The sequence below is a fragment of the Anolis carolinensis genome, chromosome 2 (genome assembly GCF_035594765.1).
Source record: "Anolis carolinensis isolate JA03-04 chromosome 2, rAnoCar3.1.pri, whole genome shotgun sequence".
Classification (NCBI taxonomy): Eukaryota; Metazoa; Chordata; class Lepidosauria; order Squamata; family Dactyloidae; genus Anolis; species Anolis carolinensis.
Window position 1 is genome coordinate 314,211,421 of NC_085842.1, and position 21,502 is coordinate 314,232,922.

Consider the following 21,502-nt stretch of genomic DNA (forward strand, 5'->3'; position numbering starts at 1 on the left):
GATTTCTGTGTTGCCTTGTGTCATGCCCCCTTTCGATTCATTTTAGAGCATTAATCAATCTCTACAAACATCAGTCTGTGCCTGGGATTCATCGTGTCGGCATCAACCTGTTCTTTGCAGTGGTGGAATTTGTGTGCGACGAAACTCAGCGCCACCCACCGACCAGGCAGTTCTTTACTTCCTGTATCGAGATCCTGGGCCAAGTAAGCTGCTCCGAACGGATATTCTGTTGAACATTTTAAATCGCACTTGACCCATTAGCCCAGGCATGGGCAAACTTCAGCCCTCCAGGTGTTTCGGACTTCAACTCCCATAAATCCCATCATTATGCCACAGCTTTTGTGTCCATCAAGGATTATATTAAGCAACTAAAACTAAAATGTGCTTGACAATAGGACATTTCTCCTAATGTAGTTGTTCTTGGCGAGTTCCATAGTGCTGAGACATTTAAGATCAAGGAACTGCCTCTAACCAGTTAACAGGAAAATTGATGGCTGTTGCTTGGCCACCCAAAGTTAAACAAGCTTTGCACCAGGAATGTCAAGGCCAGGGGCTCTCTGTGTGATGAGTTATGTCTCCATCTCTTTCCAGGTGTTCATTGCAGGAACCAAGTCCGAATGCAAGCCAGTGCTCCAGACCATTCTGAAGAACCGTAGGCTCTGTACTCTGCTTTCTCCTTACTTCACTCCTGTTGCTTCCCCGGAAGAATTTGTAAACTTGTACGAGAAAGTTGTGTCTTTCCTCAGCGATGACAACAGTGATGTCATCTTCATGCTGCTCACTAAGGCAAGTGGCTCCTGGTTAGGATGTTGTGCAGGTTGTGTGTGGCTCTTGGTGAGGAGGGACCCATGTGGTCCTTGGGCTCTCCAGACTTTTAAATTATCTGAGCAAACAATTGTTCCAGCTTTACTGAAATAAAAGCTCCATAGACATCGGATCTGGGTTTAAATGCCATGCATGTAACATTTATTAATACATTTACTACAATACAATCAAGTACATCAAGAGGCCTCAAACAGACTTCATTCATTCAATACCCACATACATGACCGCTCTCTGCAGGTGATCAGTCTTACAGCAAGGGTAGCGGGAACTCAGTTGCAACTGTCATGCAAAGTCTCTGCTACTTATAGTCATTGTTTGTATGGCAAGCCATCTGGTAATCACCCATTACATTGTTCCCAACAGTGAGGTGTTAAGAGATAGTGAGTTCTCTGGAAGGCAGCAGATTCAAACTTTTCCTCACTTTGTGCCTCAGGAGAGAATGTCTTTGCTTTTAACCACCATTTTATCATTCATTTCAGGTTTGTCATTTTAGTACGTCTTTTCAATCTCTATAGAGTATTTAATAGAACCCATGCGTTCACAACACCCTTCCTTTCACCCATACAGATAAAACTAGCAACATTTCAAAATGATTTCTCATCTTCCAGCTCAAAGACATGTATATGAAAAAAGTTATCTTTCACTATCTAAGATGCTGTCCTAAACTCTACCCAATAGATTCATAAGTAAAGCTTAATCTTCAAAATCTACAGGCATATTAATGTTTACCTTCTTTTTCATAAAAGTCTAGAAGGGTGATTTCTAGATTTTTACAGAATTTTCTTCTTCAACTCTGTAATGCTAGAGAGCATTCACATATTCAAAAGGAAAGGAAAGTTACAGGTTGTAGTATAACAAAATACAGAAAATCAAAAAACAGTAGGACTACTTCTGCCAGGCATTGTGTTTCCTTTTCATCTGATATTCAGACATTCATGCTCAGAACGTCATTCCTCTTGTGTGTCTGTAGTTTTGCCAATCTGTCTTCTGACTTAACTCTCAGCTTCTGCCCTCCAGTCCATATTTTCAAACCATGTGCTCCCTTCTCTTCCAGTTTGACCTTCCACAATGGCTGCACAACTCCAAGCCTCCGCTCTCTGAGCGCACCAGACTCCTGGAGTCCATCCACTTGGCCCTCAAGGCCTGTGGCTTTGCACCCGATGAAGACATCTTGATGCCCTTTTCTATCTTCTCCAAGCACTGGACCTGCCTCCTTCGGTACCAGTTTCCCGACCATTACAGTGCCTTCCTGAGGCTGCTCATGCAAAGTAAGTTCCAAATGAAGTACACTTTTGTGAGCCTGGCCAATTTTCTCCAGTGAAAACACACTGATTATAAACTGCATAAACTCACAATTATGCAGAGACAGATATATATTACAATGAAATAACGTTCCCAAATGCTGCAGATGCATTGTGTCTAGTAGAGAAGTGTAATTACTGTATGTTCCTAAAATGCTAAGGAAGCAATAATCAGTAATGAGGGGCAATCTTATTTTCCATGAAATGGTACAGAAGTCACCTAGGTTGACTGTATTATTGCCATATAGAGGGTTGAAGCTCTCAGCCACTGGACATCACCTTTATTCTTACTCTGCGTTGAAATTTTCTCATAATCTTTCAAGCAGATGTTTGTCAAGTAATGTTTCTTGGGGATTTTTAGGTCATAGACCCCCTTGAGAATCTGATGAAGCTGATGGACAGAAAAGGTTGAATACAAATTTCAAAATACTAAGGCAATCAATGATATCATTTGTGTCATTTCTTTTTATGGACAAATTGAGAAACCTGATTTAAGAGCAATGTCTAGAAACTTATTCTTTAAAGAAGGAAATGAAATATTCTCTGGAAGCTAGATATACACCCAGTGTCTGTTCTTTTCCTGTTCTTGTGTGTGGAATTGTACAAAATGCACAGCATTGGTTCAGATTCTGGTATGTGATGTTAAGCTGTAATTCAGCATTCCCCTCCAGAGGTGTTGGAAACCACTCCTACCATGGGAGTTGGCATCTGGAGGGCACCTGTTTGGAGAAAAATGCTGTTGTGTAACTCAGATGATTTGGATCTCTTACTGAATGGTCTGCTACTGCCTGGGTTCTCTCTTTTAGGTTCTTCAGATCAACTTCTCAGCCCTGACTGTTGGAAGGCATCTCTTAAAGCGTTGGGTTGCACCTCCACAGCAGTTCAAAAAGGCAGAGGGAAAGAGGAGGCAAAAGAGAGTATCGCATTGCAAGCTTCAGTGGATCCGTTTCTTTCAGCAGAACAGGTGGGTGGCTGGTGCGTGTTTTGGTGCCTTGGTGCCTTCAGAAAACGTTTTCAGGTTGCCTCACCCACAAAATCTACAAAGGCTGCCTTGGTCAAGCCATTTTTTCCAGTGGTGTGTATTCAGGAAACCAGGACTGAAAGAATGCAAATACAGAGACGATCTTGTCTAACATTATTTTTATATTTTGGAAAGGAGGGCTGTTTAAAGCAGGGGTGGCCAACCTTTGGTCTTCCAAGTGTTTTGGACTTTAGTTCCCAGAATTCCTGAGTATTGGACAACCATTATTGTGTTTTATATAGCTCATTACATTGTTTATCCAATAGTGTTGGACAAGCTGGCCAGGGCTTCTGGAAGCTGACGTCTAAAACAACTGGAGGACCACTGCTTTAAAGTATGGATGATGTATATAGATGGTTTGGTAGTTATCCTGTCCATGTACCAGAAATGTGAAAGGTCTCTGTTCAAGGTCCTGTCCAGTACAATAAGACAACTATAAGGGCAGAATCCATATTTTTGGTTTCACTTATCTACAGTATGAATTTACCAGATCCTCCAGGCAATTCTATGGTATACTTTCCCCAAAATAATAATAATAATAATAATAATAATAATAATAATAATAATAATAATAATAATAATAATTTTATTTTTGTACCCCGCCACCATCTCCCCAGAGGGACTCGGGGCGGTTTACAGATATAAAACCAACATGCAATAATATCAAATACAAAAACACACAAATAAAACAAAAGTTAACATCTACTAGCACTAGAGGACCTAGCAAATTTCTAGTTTCACCTATTCAACTCTGGTGTGTTGGGACCAGACAACAGATAATTTAATGACATTTTGTCATGTCTGCAGTTTCAAGTAACTGCAGTTCAAATGCAAAAATATCTCTCATGGTTATGGGGGTCTTACTGTATTAGCTTGATGGATACATTGACATTGACATATCTTGGCAGCATAAGACACGTATATCTTGAATGCCTGGTCTTGAGGGCTCCTAGGAGCTGAGGAATTCTTGCAGGGATGGCTGCACGTGGTTTCTCATACCAACCCATTCATACAGAGACCACATAGCCATGTATTTAAGAAATTTGTGGTTCAGCACTGGACATTTTCCTCTCCCATTGCTGCTGTTGCCTCCAGAGACAAACACAGAAAGTGTTGAACTTCTTGTTTAACAGACTGCTGTGCAAGCAGTTTATGACTATGGTATTGTGACTTGTATGTGGCACAGATCGACTCTGTGCAGTAGTAGTTGTGGAACTACAATGATGAATTGGAGTCTGCTGGACATGTATACCTTCCTGAACCTTTCCTCAGTTGGAATTTCATTCTCTTTTCCCTTCTCATCCTCACAGGTCATGGAAACTATTGAATGGTTTTCAGACTATTTCTTCCAGCTGCGCTTGTCTTCGCGAGACTTCTGTAGCTTTGGGTTGTTTTCAAAGTGGGCTCCCTACATTGCTGAAGTGAACTGCTTCATGGAGTATCTTGTCAACCACCTTGTTAATTCAGAGGTCACCAGCTTGTCACGAGAACCACTGGGCAGCAAGAAGGTTCTGGCAGGTAATACAGATAGCCTGGGTGCGGAGTATGCAGGAATCATGTCTGGATTTTTTTCCACCCATGATTCGTATTAAGTTCAGTATAGTTTCCTCACAGGTGAGGTGGGTATGGGATTTCAAGTATAGCAGTGGTTCTCAACCTGTGAGTCCCCAGGTGTTTTGGCCCACAACTCTCAGAAATCCCAGCCAATTTACCAGCTGTTGGGGTTTCTGGGAGTTGAAGGCCAAAACATCTGGAGACCCACAGGTTGAGAACCACTGAACTAAAGATAAATGTTTACTAATACAGGTTGAATGTCCCTTATCTGTAACACTTGAGACCAGAAGTATTTTAGATTTTGGAATTATTATTATTTTTTGTATTTTGGAATGCTTATACTTGCATAAATAGTGAGATATAGAATCATAAAATCACAGAGCTGGAAGAGATCATGAGGGCCATCTAGTCCAACCCCTTGCCATGCAGGAACACACAATCAAAATATCTTGGAGATGAGATCCAAAATTCATTTATAAGTTACGTACGTTTTAATATACTTAACCTGAAGGTAATATTTTGAAAATAATTTTGTTCATGAATCAAGATTTTGTACGTTGAACCATCTGAAAGCACAGGTTCACTGTCTCAGACACTCATACAGACAGTTTTGGGTTTTGGATTTCAGAATTCTGGATTAGGAATGCATAACCTGTACTGTAATTGTATTGTAATTCTTAGTATGAAAAACAGCTGGAGACTTGAATCCTGCTGTCTGAGTTTTAGGAGAATTTCTTAGTTGGCCTTTAGGATTTCTTTGGCATTTCTCATTCTATTTGAACTTAAAATTTACAGTCCTCAGGGCTATAAACTTCCTCTTATTTTTAAAATGGTTATTGAACAGAAGATGCTGCAAATAATATCCATGCTTGTGTAGTGTTCATGCTGACGAAACAGGAAGGAGTTGATGTTTGCTTTTGAAAATATCTCATTGTAGTTTCCTTTTCTTCCAGCGCTTCACTCTTTGCAGTCAGTCATCACCAAACTGTTTAAACCTTGGATTGAAGTTGTTGAGAGAGAAGATGCAAGGTAAGCAGGAAACCACTTAGCCTTTTGTGGAAAATAAACAGCATGGGGTTCTTTGAAGGAATTTGTAAAGCTCTCTAAATGCATAAGTGAAGCTCTGTGAGGTTTTCATGATGGTCTGTCACAGTCTTTTTATTATTCATATATTCATGAAAATGCATGGTGTTGTATTTACAGCTTTCTCAGAATTCCATATATTCCTTAAACAAATAATTTATTTGTCTTTCAGAAAAACAAAAAGAGCAGCTTGAAGTGGGTAAGATCTTCTTTGTTCACTCTTTCTCCCTTTCTTTTAAAGCAAGCAGCCATGTTATCCGTGGTTGGAGAGTGACACTCCTGTGGCTTCAAATACGGTGAAGTTGTATGCGTACAGCATCGGCATTCTGCATGAAAGTTTTAAAGGTACGCAAAAGGCTCCATTAATAACCATTGAAATACTGTTTGAGCTGCATAGTTAGGAAGACTGTTTCTCAGATTAATGTATTGTCGAAGGCTTTCATGGCTGGAATCACTGGGTTGCTGTGAGTCTTTCAGGCTGTATGGCCATGTTCCAGAAGCTTTCTCTCCTGACATTTTGCCCACGTCTATGGCAGGCATCCTCAGAGGTTGTGAGGTCTGTTGGAAACTAGGCAAGTGGGGTTTATATATCTGTGTAAGGTCCAGGGTGGGAGAAAGAACTCTTTTCTGTTGGAGGCAGGTGTGGATGTTGTTATTAATTAGCATTTGATGGCTCTGTGGCCTCCAGGCCTGGCTTCTTCCTGTCTAGGAGAATCCTTTGCTTGGAGGTGTTAGCTGTCCCTTATTGTTTCATGTCTGAAATCTCTCTGTTTTCAGAGTGTTGTTCTTTATTTACTGTTTTTTAATACTGGTAGTCAGATTTTGTTCATTTTCATGGTTTTCTCCTTTCTGTTGAAATTGTCTGAATTGGTAGTTGTTAGAGTAGTCCAGCATTTCTGTGTTCTCAAATAATATGCTGTGTCTAAGTTGGTTCATCAGGTGCTCTGCTATGGCTGACTTCTCTGGTTGGATTAGTCTGCAGTGCCTTTCATGTTTCTTGATTCATGTTAGGGTGCTGTGTTTGGTAGTCCCTATGTGGACTTGTCCACAGCTCCATGGTATATGGTAAACTCCTGCAGAGGTGAGAGGATACTTCTTGTCCTTCGCTAAATGTAGCATTTGTTGGATTTTCTTAGTGGGTCTGTAGATGGTCTGTAGGCTGTGTTTCTTCATGAGCTACCCTATGTGGTCAGTGGTTCCCTTGATGTATGGTAAGAACACTTTTCCTCTGGGTGGATCTTTCTCTCGTGGCTTGTTCTTGGGTTTGCAGCTCTTCTGAAGTCTGTGGTGGAGTATCCATTGGTCCTTGCCTAGTTTCCAACATACCTCACAACCTCTGAAGATGCCTGGCACAGATGTAGGTGAAACATCAGGAGAGAAAGCTTCTGGAACATGGCCATACAGACTGAAAAACTTACAGCAACCCACTGTTTCTCAGATTGTCTCTTGATTATAGCTTTTTTGTGAGGCTTTTTTCAGTAAACAGTGCTCCAAAATTGAAAGGGATGCTTTTTGGTGCATCATTCCCATAGCTTAAAAAGGTTCCTTTTTGGACTACAAATCTCAGAATCCACAGCTAAGGCCCTGCTGGCTAGAATATTCTGGGAACTGTAACTTTAAAATAGTCACTTTCCTCTGAGCATTCTTTCCTCCAAAAGGAAAGGCTTGTGCACTTTAAGTTCATTATTTTCATTCATCACTGTTGAAGAAGTTGCTGGCTTCCTGCAGTTTTGGAGCACTGGCTTTGGCTTTGAATTTAATTGAAAATTTTGGAATAGAAACTTTCCCCCTTTCTCATTTCAACTTGGATTTGGGAAGACTATGGTCTACATTGACAAAAATCTGTTGGATACTACATTCCCCAGTCTATATTCACCCTGCAGTGACCTTGTTGATGCCACACATTGTAGTGAGATTCCCATAACTGGCCACACATTCCTCTTTGCCAAACTCACTTCATTGTTAGGGATGGTTTACATTTACAATACTTACATTATTTATGATTACTCTACTCCCCACCATCACCACATGCTTGCACATACACATATTTTCTTTTAAGCAGGAAAACATTAATACTGATATGCAAGTTCTCTTAAAGAAATGTTCATCTCCCACCCACCAGTTCTGCCCACCATTAAAACAATGTCTCAGGGAAGGCTCTGTGTAAACCAGGCATGGGCAAACTTCAGCCCTCTAGGTGTTTTGGACTTCAACTCCCACAATTCCTAACAGCCTACCTGCTGTAAATTCTTCATTCCTTCTTATGATATTTTACATGAGCCACATTTCCCTGTGAATGCATTTCTCTTATCCTGCCTCCTGTTTTCCTTTTCTTCCAGATAAGCTCCTGCCAAGCCACCATGGGGTGCTTTGGTTGCACATGATGCACTATTGCAAGTCATGCACGGCTCCCAAGATGCCAGAACATATTCTCTACACCCTTCACAAGGAGTTAGGTTGCCTTCCCTGGAAAGAGATGCATCCAGACCGGCAGATGATGGAGGAATTCTTTAAAGTAAATGCTTGTTGTTGTTGTTGTTGTTGTTGTTGTGTGACTACAGGTCAGTTCCAACAAAGGCAAATTTGTCATGAACTATTCTGAATGAGACTCTTTCAGAGATTTGTCATTGCCTTCTCATTGGGCTGACAGAGTCTGACTTACCTGAGATCACTATGTCTGGGTAGAGATTTGAACCCCATTCTCCTAAAGTCCTATGCTGACATTCAAACCAATTCAACATTCTGTCACACTATTAAAACTTTATATTCACTATGGAGAAACAAAATCTAATGTGAGTGCTGAACAAGAGCAAGAATAAGTTCGAGGCAAAAATAGTAGGATTAATGAAGTGTCTTGATGTAACTTCCGGAGCTTGGAGAAATTTGTTTCTTGTACTATCATTTCCCAATTCAGTCAGCCAGTTGACTTTTGCAGAATATTTTTTAAAATCAAACATCTTTGAAGAGGAAGACATTCAGAATTCATGTTAGGATAACATCTCTATTAAACCAATGAATATGCAGCCTTTTAGGTTCTCCAAAGCCTTTTATCAGACAGGATGGTACATAACCCTAACCCTAACGCCAAAAATATATGGCAGAGTCAGGAAGTATTTTATGATCAAGCTGTGGAGTCTGTGTTTTTTTTCTTTTTAAAATGTATTTATTCAATACACAGAAAAAATATTTTATAAAACACACAAATGGAGCGATACAAGCAATGTAAACACACTGCATATTGCATACCAAAAGATTCTGCTACAAAGTATTTAAAAACACAAAGAAGAAAGAAGGAAAGTGACGAGAAGTGGGGGAGGGAAGGGAATAAAACAGGTATGGCTTCCAATCAGCCAGATGGTGATATCTGTTCCCTTACCCAGATTTCTCTAATGCGCATAGAATCATAAAGTTTGAAGCGACCACAAGGGCCACTCAGTCCAAACCCATTCTGACCTGTAGGAACACATGATTATGGCACCTCCAGCATTTTAGTATTTTATCATTAAGTAACATAGGCTTATTTTCACTAGTTCTGTTACTAATGATGAAATGGGTATGAAATAGAATACTGTGACTGAAATTCTGATCGGAAGCACTTTCTGCCCCTTTGTCTAATGCTGCCCTCTCATTGCTTCTTCTTCTTCTTAGGTGGAAAGAGGCAGCCCCAAAAGCTGTTTCATCTTCCTGGGCTCCGTCTTGTGTGAAGTCAACTGGGTCAGTGTCCTCTCCAGTGCCTGGAATCCTGACCCACCTTTGGAAACCCACGACATGATTGTGTGCCTCCTCTATATGGTGGTCCTGCTGGCAAAAGAGGAGGCGCTTCTAACCAAACAGGTATGTCCGAAAGGGAGCAGTTCCTCCTTCTCCCTATTTCATGGTTTGCAGAATGTCCTCAAAGTGCAGGGGCAAGCAGCTATCCGGAGCACGGGGGGGGGGGGGGGGGGGGGGGCACATAGGCTGGAAATCCTAGAAAACAACTGCTTGTTGGAGTAGAGCATAAACAGAGTAATACTGACCAGACCCCTGTTTCATCCAGCACCCACTTTTTCATAGTTCCCAAAGGGGAAATTCCATAGAATCCTAGCATTGGATAAAGGTCATTTTGCCCAACTCTTTGCCATGCAAAGAGTTTTTCCTGATGTTTAGGTGGCATCCCCTTTCTTGTGATTTGAATTGATTGGTTCATTGTCTAGTTTCCAGGAGATCACAAGCAGTTCCAGCCCTACAAGTGGAACTTGGGTTGAAGGCACTTTCTGGCCCATATTCCCACACAAGTGATATTTAGAGACATGCTTCCTCCGGTCCCAGGAGTGGCATGTAGCCATTATGCGTAATAACCATTGGGAGTACTATTGTCTTTGAATTCTTCTGATTTCTTTAGGAGTATAAGTATAAAAATTGGTCATGGCACTAAGACAGGTTTGATATTTAGGAGTCACCTTTAGCCGAAAGTGCCCTCAATGTTAATGTTTCAAGAACTGTCGAGTAAACTAGGAGTTGTTATCTCTTTGTACCATTACAGTTGATGCGGGCAGGATAAATATTTATTTATTTATTTACAGCATTTATATTCCGCCCTTCTCACCCCGAAGGGGACTCAGGGCGGATCACATTACACATATAGGCAAACATTCAATGCCTTTTTTCATAGAACAAAGACAAGACAAACATAGGCTCCGAGCGGGCCTCGAACTCATGACCTCCTGGTCAGAGTGATTCACTGCAGCTGGTTGCAGCTGGCTTGCTTTCCAGCCTGCGCCACAGCCCAACTGTTATTGTGTGCCTTCTGACTTCCGGCATTTTCTGCGGCTGAGAGAGTATGATTTACCCAGGATCACTCAGTAGGTCCCATGGCCAGTCAGAGAATCGAACCCTGGTTTCCAGAGTCTTACTCCAACTCTCAAACCACTTTGATAGTCTGGCTTTCAAGCTGAGATCCTATGTGTTTATTTAACAACACAGTTCTAGGCGGACTACACACCAGAATTGGTGTGTAATCCTGGTACTGCAGGATTACACACCAAATAAGCAATTGAACCAATTAATGTAAAAATCTTAGGAAAACCTGCAGTGGCAGCAAGTGAGGAACAAATGGTTGTGGCATACATTTAATCTTACTAATAAAGAGCAAGGTCTGTTCCCAAAAAGAACCAGCATGATGTAGTTGTTCACTACAGCTCTGGAGACCACAGTTCATTTCCCTGCTTGGCCATGGGAACCCACTGAGTGACTTTGAGTGAATCCTATCTTTTCAGCTTCTGAAGACCCTGTGATAGGGTGGCCAAAGGTTGACTTGAAGGCACACAACTACTATTCTCAAGCTCTGTATGTTAAATTTGTTTTTGTACTGGTTGAGTATATCTTATCCAAAATGTTTGGGACCAGATTATGTATCTGGATTGTGGAATATCTGTATGTGCATATATATGTAGATAATGAGATATCGAGAGAGGACCCCCAAGTCAAATGTCACATGTGCCTCTGAGAAAATGATGGCACCCCATTTGCAAGTCCATTTCTACAACCTTGAATGGAATACAGATATTCCACATCAGGCAAAAAAAGTATACTTCCAGAGGGTAATTTATGTCTACATAAGACACCAACAATATTCTAGTCCTCGTCTGTTGTGTTCAGAGATTGGGGAAAATTCCTTTTAGGACAATAGCCTCCAGAATCCTGTAGGATTAGCCATGAAGTTGAAAAAGTAAATTGTTCTGGATGTAAAGCAGCTTCTTTTGTTCTTGGTGGCATGCTATGAGATTGTTGCTGCATGAATGACAGACATGCCTGTTCTTAAAACCTGTTCAGGAGTCACCGCTGCTCAATCTCCTCGGACAGACCAGCTCCCTTCCTTGGCAGCTCATCAGCATCTTATCTTATGAAAGCATCATCAGCTACTTCAACAGCCACTACCCCCCTTCCATCATCCTTGCCAAGGAACCTGCTGCCGAATTGATTGTGAAGCTCTTGAAGGCATCTGCAGGGTTTGGAGCTTCTTCCGAGAGCCACGTGCACCTTGTGAGTCCACCATTTTTGTTTAGTGATCCATCCTTCTTGTATAATCGGGCAGCAAGTGAGGCAGTTCTGCTTTCCCTCTTAGAGTCATTGAAGTACCTTCTAATCTACAAGCAAAAGTTGGATGACAGTAATTCTGTTCTGCTGAACTTTTCCTAGGATGCGACCCCCAAGTGCCGAGCCTACATCCACCAGGTTGTCCACTTTCTCAGCATCCTGGAGCAAGATGGGAAGATCACGTTTTCAGCTCTGGAACAGGAGATGTCAAAGCTGCTAGATGATATTGTCATCTTCAACCCACCAGGTTGGTTCTGTTTGGTGTGATGGCGAAGACTTGAGGGGAAGGATCATGATTAAGAAATCCAGATCTGCCCCTTCTACCTCCTTGGTAGGACTGTATCATTAGAATAGGAATAGGGAACTGCAGAGAGGCCAGGGCCAATTTTTCCCTGAGTCCTATGATGTGCATGCATTTCTCCCCAAGAAGGCCTAAATACCTGCATTTTCCTCTACATTTTTCAATTTTAGAGGAACATCAGAAGTAAACAGAAGTATTGGGGGTGTTATGAGGCTCTGAGGTTAGGTTGGGGTTTGGTATGTTCACATTATTTATAGGATTATTTTGAGGATGTATTTGGAGTTTTAAAACTAGGATTGTGCCAAAAATTCTAAAAATATTTTAAGGAATTTGGGGGGGGGGCTTGTGGGAATGTTTTTGGGGTTGGATTCTGACTCAGAAAAGTGGGGTCCGGGACCTGCTTCTTCCCACTGTTACTTTAAAACAGTGGTTCTCAACCTGGGGTTCCCAGATGTTTTTCGCCTACAACTCCCAAAAATCCAGTTTACCAGCTGTTAGAATTTCTGGGAGTTGAAGGTTAAAATATCTGGGGACCCCATGTTGAGAACCATTGCTTTAAAAGATTATTAGATGAGACAGCACAGTTCCCCACCTTTTGTATTTCTGTTCATCTCAACCTTAGAGAGATGTTCACAAAATCGCTTATTCCCTATGAGACAGGTTCTTGCAATATGTTGAGACAATCTGTTGAAAAATCACAAATCTCCATGGGATGATCAGAGCCAGAATGAGACAACATGTACTCCCCTCCAGCTCTCTGCAATTTGTGCTAAATTAATGCCTTCATTGAGGAAAGCCCCAGACAATCAGGAGGCAAACAAGAAAACAATGTTTGGTCAAAAAAAGATGCAAACAGCCCATCCGATTTTTCTGGGTTTTGTAAGTTCACACATCTAGGCAGCAGCTGTCATAGTTGGCGCTATTTATGTATACAATTTATGCAAAAGTTGTTCTTGCGAGAATATTCATTGATACCAGCAGAAAATGACTTGCATCAAAGGAGAAAAAATGTGCCAGTTCTCATGTATTAAAACAAGCATCCCTACTTGAAACAAGCTTGGACTGTCGATATGGCAAGTGCTTTTCTTGCAGAAAATCCTGGGTTCAGTTCCTGGGATTTCAGCTAGCAAGACTGGATAGGGTTGGTCAGCACTGTCCAGATCTTCTCTAGTTGGAAGTCAACTAGAAAGTCAAAGAAATATATCATTCTTTGCCACTTGGGAATCAGTAGATCTGTTTTCCCTTGTGTCTTCTACAGTAGGCCTAATCTTGAGAGGGAAATCATCTTTCCTCTTTGCTTCCTGTCATTTCAAAATCAAGCTCTTTTCAATTTCTCTTTTATTTTGGCTCACAGACACGGACCTGCAGACGCGCCACCTGGCCTTAAGTAGCCTCTTTGTGGAAGCCCTGATGATGATGAACAATGCCAGCGTTTCCACGGCTGAGTCTCTCCGGATCAGTTTACGAAACTGGATTGACAGCACTGTGCAAGGGTTAGGGGTCATGCCTCTCCTAACAGCTGCCTGCCAGAGCCTGGCCTCCGTCCGACACATGGCCGAGACCACAGAGGCCTGTGTCACTGCCTATTTTAATGAAGGTGAGGGAGACAAAGGATGCTGCTTTGTACTTTGGAAAGTACTTTTACTTTCATTTAATGTCACTCTGCAGGTGTTGCATTGTAAGACTTTATATCCATATCTATATCCTGGTCTATCTGTTTGTCTGTCTATTGATTATTATTGTCATTGTTATTATTGTGTTTATTTATATATGACTTTTCTTAATCGAGACCCAGAGAGGCTCATAATGTTAAAACAATGCACTTAAAAACCTGCAACATATACCTATTGTTATCAAAACAAATGTTAAAATTACATAAAAAATTGAAAACTGTTAAAATAATTTTAATAACTTGGCTTGTTCTTTAAAAAACACTTTCTGCCTTTAAAATCTGTCTGTCTGCTGTATTAGTATCTACTTATGTATTTATTACCTCTTTTTCTAAGAATTAGAAGCGCCTGTCTATCTGTCTACCCTCTATCTCTTTAAGAACTAGAAGCATATGTCTATCTGTCTATCAAGATGATCACTTATCAAACAGAACTGAAAAATACAATATGAGCAGAATATTTCTGCTTCTGCTTCTTGGTAACAAAAATGTTTCAAATTGCCACATTCTATGCAACTTGTTTTCATCTTTAACAAGTGAAGAAGACTGAAACCAATCTATTTTGGGCATATTGTATTTTTGTTTGTTAATGGCTTAAATTTATTTATTTAATGATTAACTATATTCTTCTAGGATCTAGGACAAACTTGAGGAAAATACTTCCAATCTGAGAATGACGGAGATAAGCTTGAAAATGTGAATGGTACAAGAGGGCCAAGCAGATATTTGACTGGCTAAGATGTGGCATGTCATTGTTTTATGCACTTTCTTCCCTCCCTCCCTGCTTGGCACACAGATTGAATTAATGCAGAATTGGATCCAGTTCTATGCATTTAAGAGAGTCAGTGTGGCATGGTACTTTGAGCATTGGACTGTTTCTGAAGTCCAGGGTTTGATTCCCCACTCGGCCTTGGGCAAGTCAAACACTGTAAGTCCTCAAAAAAACCCATGATAGGTTCATTATAATTCAGAAATGGCTTGAAGGAACACAACAATAACATACATAAATTAAACGTGTACAAAATTAAAGAGAGACAGTTGGTTTCTGATGCTGAGTTGGGCCGTTTTGGTGCCTCATTTGGCCACCTTAATATCCTTAATATTTTGTAATTTCCTTCTAATGATGGCCTTTTCAGCTTCTGTCACTGAATCCAATGATTCCAACCAGTTCAAAATAAGTTTTTTTTTAGATTAGCAAGAACACAGTGAGTGATCCAGCAGGAACTTGGGTTCATCCTAATGGTAATTTCTCTCTTCTTGCATGTTCCCTATTTCATACGCAGATGCTCCACTCAACCAAGATGTGGGCTGGGGCCCCATTGTGGCCTCTTTGCAAGTTCCTGAACTCACGGCCGGAGACTTCCTGCAGGAGTGTCTTTCCCTGGGCAGCTACCTCACCCTCTATGTCTACACATTGCAGCAGCTGAATGCCGAACAGACCCTGGCCAATGAAATGCGAGTGCTGCAGATGCTGAGCAAGTGGTTGGAGCAGGTGTATCCCAGGTATTGGCACCTAATGGCTCTCTGTCAGTTAGAGCTCTTTGCAGAGCATGGGAAGTTATTTTTTTGTATAACTTTTCAGAATCTTCTAGCCAGCATGACTGATAATTGTTTTATTCAAAGAAAAGACTTCCGCAAGTTTGGTTGTTTCTTCCTCCTGCCATATGTTTTTGCATTCACCATGCACAGTAGTCCTGCAGGCTGTGGGATTCTGGGAGTTGTAGTCTAAAAGAACAACTTTTCCCCAAGGTGAAAGCTTGCTTTCAGTATAAAGCAATTCCTCGTATTCCCTGGTGTAGCACAATATTTGCAGCGCAGGTGGTATTTCTACTCTCTGTAACAGTTTGATTTTATTGCAGCTGTAGTTCAGCAGGACATAAGAATGGGGACAAATAAGAATTCTGAAGGAAAATCTCATGGGAGAACAAAATTCTTATATGGAAGAACAGTATTTTCATTTCCTCCCTCTCACCCATAGTATACTCCTGAGTTCTTGAACAAAATCCAGTTGTCCTCTGAGCAGATTCAGATGCTCCGGCCAAAGAACTGAGTTTTTGTTCTACATCACTGCATACTGAGATAGTAAAAATTAAGTGTCCCTTATTGGGAATTCCAAAATTGAAAAAACTCCCAAACCCAAAATTGTCCACTTTGCTTTTTGATGATTCAGTGTACACAAACTTTGTTTCCAAACACAAAATTACTTAAGACATTGCATAAATTTCCTTCAAGGTAACAAGTGCATGTGAAGCATATGTGAATTTTGTGTTTCGACTTCAGTGCCATCAACAAGATATTTCATTGTGTACCTGCATTCTAATAAAGGAATACCAATATTCCAGAGCCAAACAAACTTGAAATCCAAAACACCTTTGGTTCCAAGCATTTCAGATAAGGAATAGTTAGGCTATATTGTGCCACTTCGCACTTTGACTTGTTATGGCAAATAGCCAGCTTTATTTGCAGTTTCTACTGCATTTTAGGAATTTTATAATTTTATAAATCTTACAATAAATGTATGTGTGTGTGTGTGTGTATGTGTGTGTGTATATATATATATATATATATATATATATATATATATATATATATATATATATATATAGTTTTACCTTACAAGATAGAGTAAGTTAACATTGAAAGAGTGAAAACATTTGATTGTATAGAAAGTAGGAAAACTGAGATTAAAAAAGGATCAAAAAGGAAGAGAGAGAAAAAACCAAAACAATTTTTATTAGTGGGATTTTGTGTGTGTTGTTGTTTTTATACTTATGTCATTGTGTATATACTTATGTATTGTTGTTTATATTTTCGGCACTTGGAATGCTTCTGTGAGCCACTCCAAGTCCCTCCGGGGAGATGGTGGTGGGATATAAATAAAGATTTATTATTATTATTATTATTATTATTATTATTATTATTATTATTATTATATTTACTGACCAGAATGTTGGCAGTGGTAAGAACATAAAAACCTTGTGCATGTTGGTTCCCAACAAACAATTTAGCTCCTTCAGCACTGATCCCAAGATGGCAAGAAACAGACATTTATCTCAAACCCACTAATATGTCTGACACATTTTATGGCCAGCCGTGAATGAGACAAGCAGCCTCGTGCTGGTGTTCAGCCCTGGAAATTGTGGCTTTGACCAAGTGAGGCTATTTTTGGAAGTCTTTAAAAATAACCCACAGGGGAACTTCTATTTACTTGCTGACTTCTCCTGCTTGCATTGCAAAGGAAGACACAGGGAAGGTTGCAGTACATGGAGTCAGTATTTCAAATGCCCAGGAGCTAAACAAAAGAACAGTGGACGGATGCTCCCATGTATTTGAAAATAACACTTTGATTATGAAGGAGAAAGCTAGATTTGGATCCCTGATAGGCTCATTTTATGAATGAAGGTTTCCTGTTGTTTTGTGGAGGAATCTTCCATGTTTACAGTGTATGGGAGCAAACTAGCACAGATTTATCATATATATTTAGGCATATAAATCAAACTTATGTGTAAGTAAAGTGAATTTTGATATGACTTGTGGAAAGGTGAGATAATTCCATGGAAGAGGGTGAAGCACCAATGGCACTTTGGGGCCAGCCTCTCATGTCTGCAGCCATTTCCCCATTGAGGGGAAGAAGGTCAGAAGGAGCACCATGGTTGAGAGAGTAGACAGTGTTTCTTTTAGGTTCTTTGGGTGGAATAATCTATTGCCTTTTGTTACTATATTCCTTTTTTTAAAATAAAAGTTAAGATACAGTACTCGTATTGACCTGTCGATATGCATCTACACCTGTCATTATGGGGTGGTTGATTCATCTTGGGAAGAGGTGATATGAACCATTCCATTTTGGATAGAAATGTTTGGAGACATGTTCAAATGTATTTAGTTTTTATAAAAATGCATTATATCTTGCTCTTCAGATGGAAAAAGCTTTCTGAAGAAACAATTAAGTTAGAGGAAATAGTTAATATCCATCCATTTTCCAAGCTAAAGGGCATGACACAAAAGGAAAAGAAGAAGGGGAGGGAAAATTGAAATGTTTGATCCTTGTATATTGATGTTATTTTGCATATTATCTAATAAGGATGCAGATAGATTTTATGACTTCAACAAAGTTGTTTGTCGTATTATTTTATTTTTGGACAGTGCTATGTTCATTTTGGTGCTATATAAATTAAATGCAATAATAAACAACAGCATAATAGAAAAGGATGTCCCAAGTACAGACACTTTGTAATTGTGGCTTTTTGATGTACTGTTTCTCCCCTGCATCGCACGCTTTTGCTATGCAAGCTCTGCAAAAGATGAAGCCAAGCTTTTCCTTTGGTGGCACAAAGTGCTGCAGCTCTGTCTCCTCCAAGTGGATCAGGAGGATGCCGTGTTGATGGAGTCGGTCATCCGGATCCTGACGTCTCTGCAAAGTAGGCAGAACGCTCTGGCAGAAGAGCGACTCGCGTCCGGGATTCTCGGTGCTTTTGGGCTTGGCCGGAGATCTCCGTTGTCAAACAGGTGAACTGTCAAGGGAGAAGCACCTGGCTCATGTGACGTTTAGTAAACCAGGGGACCTCAGGTTCAGAGGAGGAGGGGTTGATTTCCAAAGAGAGAATTTGTTTTAGAGCTGCTATCAAATGGTTCCACTTGTGAAATCAGTTTCTCCATTCATAGTTACCATTCTTTTCTTCTTCATTGCCGTCACCTTCTTTTTCATAAAAGTTAATGTGATGGTGTTGAAGTTGCATTATAGGTGGAGCATCCCTTATCTGCAATTCCAAAATACTTCAGAATTGCCCACATGAGATAATGATATCTCTCCCCATATACAATATACCAATATGCAAACATTAAAACAGGATTAAATATAAACAGTATTAGAAAAATATCCCAGTTAAAAACCATTAAAAGATACAAGGTATCCATAAGACATAAATGATTTTTTATTTAGTGTGTCCCAACTTCAAGATATCTCATCATGTAAGGTAAAGGTAAAGGTTTCCCCTGACGTTAAGTCCAGTCATGTCTGACTCTGGGGGTTGGTGCTCATCTCTATTTCTAAGCCAAAGAGCTGACGTTGTCCGTAGACATCTCCAAGGTCATGTGGCCAGCATGACTGCATGGAGCGCTGTTACCTTCGCACCGGAGCGGTACCTATTGATCTACTCACATTTGCATGTTTCGAACTGCCAGTTTGGCAGAAGCTGGAGCTAACAGCGGGAGCTCACCCCACTCCAGATTTTAACCGCTGACCTTTCGGTCAGTAAGTTCAGCAGCTAAGCAGTTCAATTCACTGTGCCACCGTGGGCTGCATCTCATTATGTACATACAGTAGAGTCTCGCTTACCCAACATAAACGGGCCGGCAGAATGTTGGATAAGCGAATATGTTGGATAATAAGGAGGCATTAAGGAAAAGCCTATTAAACATCAAATTAGGTTATGATTTTACAAATTAAGCACCAAAACATCATGTTATACAACAAATTTGACAGAAAAAGTAGTTCAACACGCAGTAATCCTATGTAGTAATTACTGTATTTACAAATTTAGCACCAAAATATTACGATATATTGAAAACATTGACTACAAAAATGCGTTGGATAATCCAGAACGTTGGATAAGCGAGTGTTGGATAAGTGAGACTCTACTGTATATGCAAATACAGGTATTTTAAAATCTGGGAAGAAAATCCCAAACCCTTCTAGTTTCAAGCATTTTAGATGAGGGATACACAAACTATATTCCAGTCTATGTTTTATCTTGCTTTCCTCTAATAAACATATGGCCATGTCCACAGTTTATGTCCCATTTTATCCTTGTAACACACCAGTGATATAGGGTGCCATGGCAGAAGCATTCAAGCAACTAAAGATTGCTTCGGTCTTCTTGGAAAAAGTAAACAGAGCTCAACTATAAAATATCTGGATCATCTGGGGAGGCCCTCTTATCGCCACTGCCTATATCCCAGACCCGCCTTGTGGAGAAAGATATTTGTGTTTTCCAACTTGGTGGAAGATGCTAGAACACAATGGTTCTTTTCTTTCCATAGGTTCCGTGTCGTCGCTCGGAGCCTGTCTGTTTTTCTGTTGGTACAAATTCCTGTAGAGAATCAGATCCGGCTGAGATCTGGAGTGGAGCTGCAACTCTCTAGCAAAGCTCAGCAGGTAAGGAGGTGGTGGCTTAGAGGGAACTGTCTGTGTCTTCTGTGTGGCTTTTAAATCTATTGTTTCTGACTGAATCAAAAGGCACAGAATTCTGCCAGAATCTTTGCAGATGATTTTAGAAGTTTAGGACCCAAATGCAGCCTAGAAATTAGATACTGTGTTTCAGGGTAAAAGCTTCTGTTTAGAAAAGCGTGAAAGAAGAATACTGTCAGCAGTCTCAGACAGCAGCATGTTCCCCTGCCAAACAGCCCTTACCGTCAGGAAGTCTCCCTAATGTTAAAGTAGAATCTCATTTCCTGCAGTTTGAATCTATTGTTCCAGTCTTTGAAGCAGCAGAAAGCAAGCTTGTTCCATCTTCAACATGACACTCTTTTAAATATTTAAACATGGCACATTCAATTTTCCTTCTTCAAGCTAAACATACTCTGTTCCCTAAGCCACTCTTTAAAGGGCTTGGCTTTTAAACTTGAGTGCCCTCCTCTGGACACTTTTCAGCATCTCAATAAACTTCCTGACTTCTAGACGTGAACACAAAGATGTTCTTTAAACATATATAGCAAGCCGCCTAAATCATGAATATCATAAAGCGCAGGAAAAATTACTTTAGGGTCTAAAGCTTCCAAAATTGTGTGTGTGTGTGTGGGGGGGGGGGGTTGCTGTGTGTTTTCCGGGCTGTATAGCCGTGTTCCAGAAGCATTCCTTCCCGACATTTCACCCACATCTATGGCAGGCATCCTCAGAGGTTGTAAGGTATATTGGAAATGAGATTTATATATCTGTGGAAGGTCCACGGTGGGAGAAAGAATTCTTGTCTATTGGAGGCAAGTGTGAACGTTGCAATTAATCAACTTGATTAGCATTGATTCCTGCCTGGGGAATCCTTTGTTGGGAGGTGTTAGCTGGCCCTGATTGCTTTCTGTGTGGAGTTCCCTTGTTTTCTGAATGTTGTTCTTTATTTACTGTCCTGATTTTAGAATTTTTTTAATACTCGTAGCCAGATTGTGTTCATTTTCATGCTTTCCTCCTTTCAGTTGAAATTGTCCACATGCTTATTTATTTATTTATATATTTATTAGACTTGTATACCGCTACTCCCAGTTTGGCTCGGAGCGGTTTACAGAAATAGATTAAAACAATACAATACTTGTGGATTTCAGTGGCTTCTCTGTATGGTTGTGAGAAGGGTCCAGTATTTCTGTGTTCTCATGTACTATGCTGTGTCCAGATTAGTTCATCAAGTGCTCTGCTATGGCTTTGCTGAATTCTTTCTCCCACCCTCGACCTCACTGTCCTAGTTTCTAATATACCTCACAACCTCTGAGGATGCCTGCCATAGATGTGCCGGGCTGTGGCGCAGCTGTTGAGCAGCTGCCTTAAATCACTCTGACCATGAGGTCATGAGTTCGAGGCCAGCCCGTGGCGGGGTGAGCACCCGTCAATTAAAAAAAATAAAAAATAGCCCCTGCTCGTTGCTGACCTAGCAACCCGAAAGATAGTTGCATCTATCAAGTAGGAGATA

General features: G+C 40.6%; 1 protein-coding gene across 1 annotated transcript in view; it reads left to right on the plus strand.

The window, feature by feature from the left end:
* Window positions 1-21,502, plus strand: part of epg5 (ectopic P-granules 5 autophagy tethering factor) — a 73,002-nt gene that overhangs the window by 48,413 nt on the left and 3,087 nt on the right. Inside the window, exons 29-43 of the mRNA XM_062972592.1 lie at window positions 47-203; window positions 592-786; window positions 1,880-2,093; window positions 2,933-3,090; window positions 4,458-4,665; window positions 5,655-5,730; window positions 6,026-6,129; window positions 8,124-8,299; window positions 9,433-9,618; window positions 11,596-11,805; window positions 11,962-12,106; window positions 13,515-13,757; window positions 15,113-15,332; window positions 18,120-18,335; window positions 19,869-19,983. Of these exons, the coding sequence (XP_062828662.1) occupies window positions 47-203; window positions 592-786; window positions 1,880-2,093; window positions 2,933-3,090; window positions 4,458-4,665; window positions 5,655-5,730; window positions 6,026-6,129; window positions 8,124-8,299; window positions 9,433-9,618; window positions 11,596-11,805; window positions 11,962-12,106; window positions 13,515-13,757; window positions 15,113-15,332; window positions 18,120-18,335; window positions 19,869-19,983 (2,623 nt within the window). The remainder of the gene's footprint in view (window positions 1-46; window positions 204-591; window positions 787-1,879; window positions 2,094-2,932; window positions 3,091-4,457; window positions 4,666-5,654; window positions 5,731-6,025; window positions 6,130-8,123; window positions 8,300-9,432; window positions 9,619-11,595; window positions 11,806-11,961; window positions 12,107-13,514; window positions 13,758-15,112; window positions 15,333-18,119; window positions 18,336-19,868; window positions 19,984-21,502) is intronic.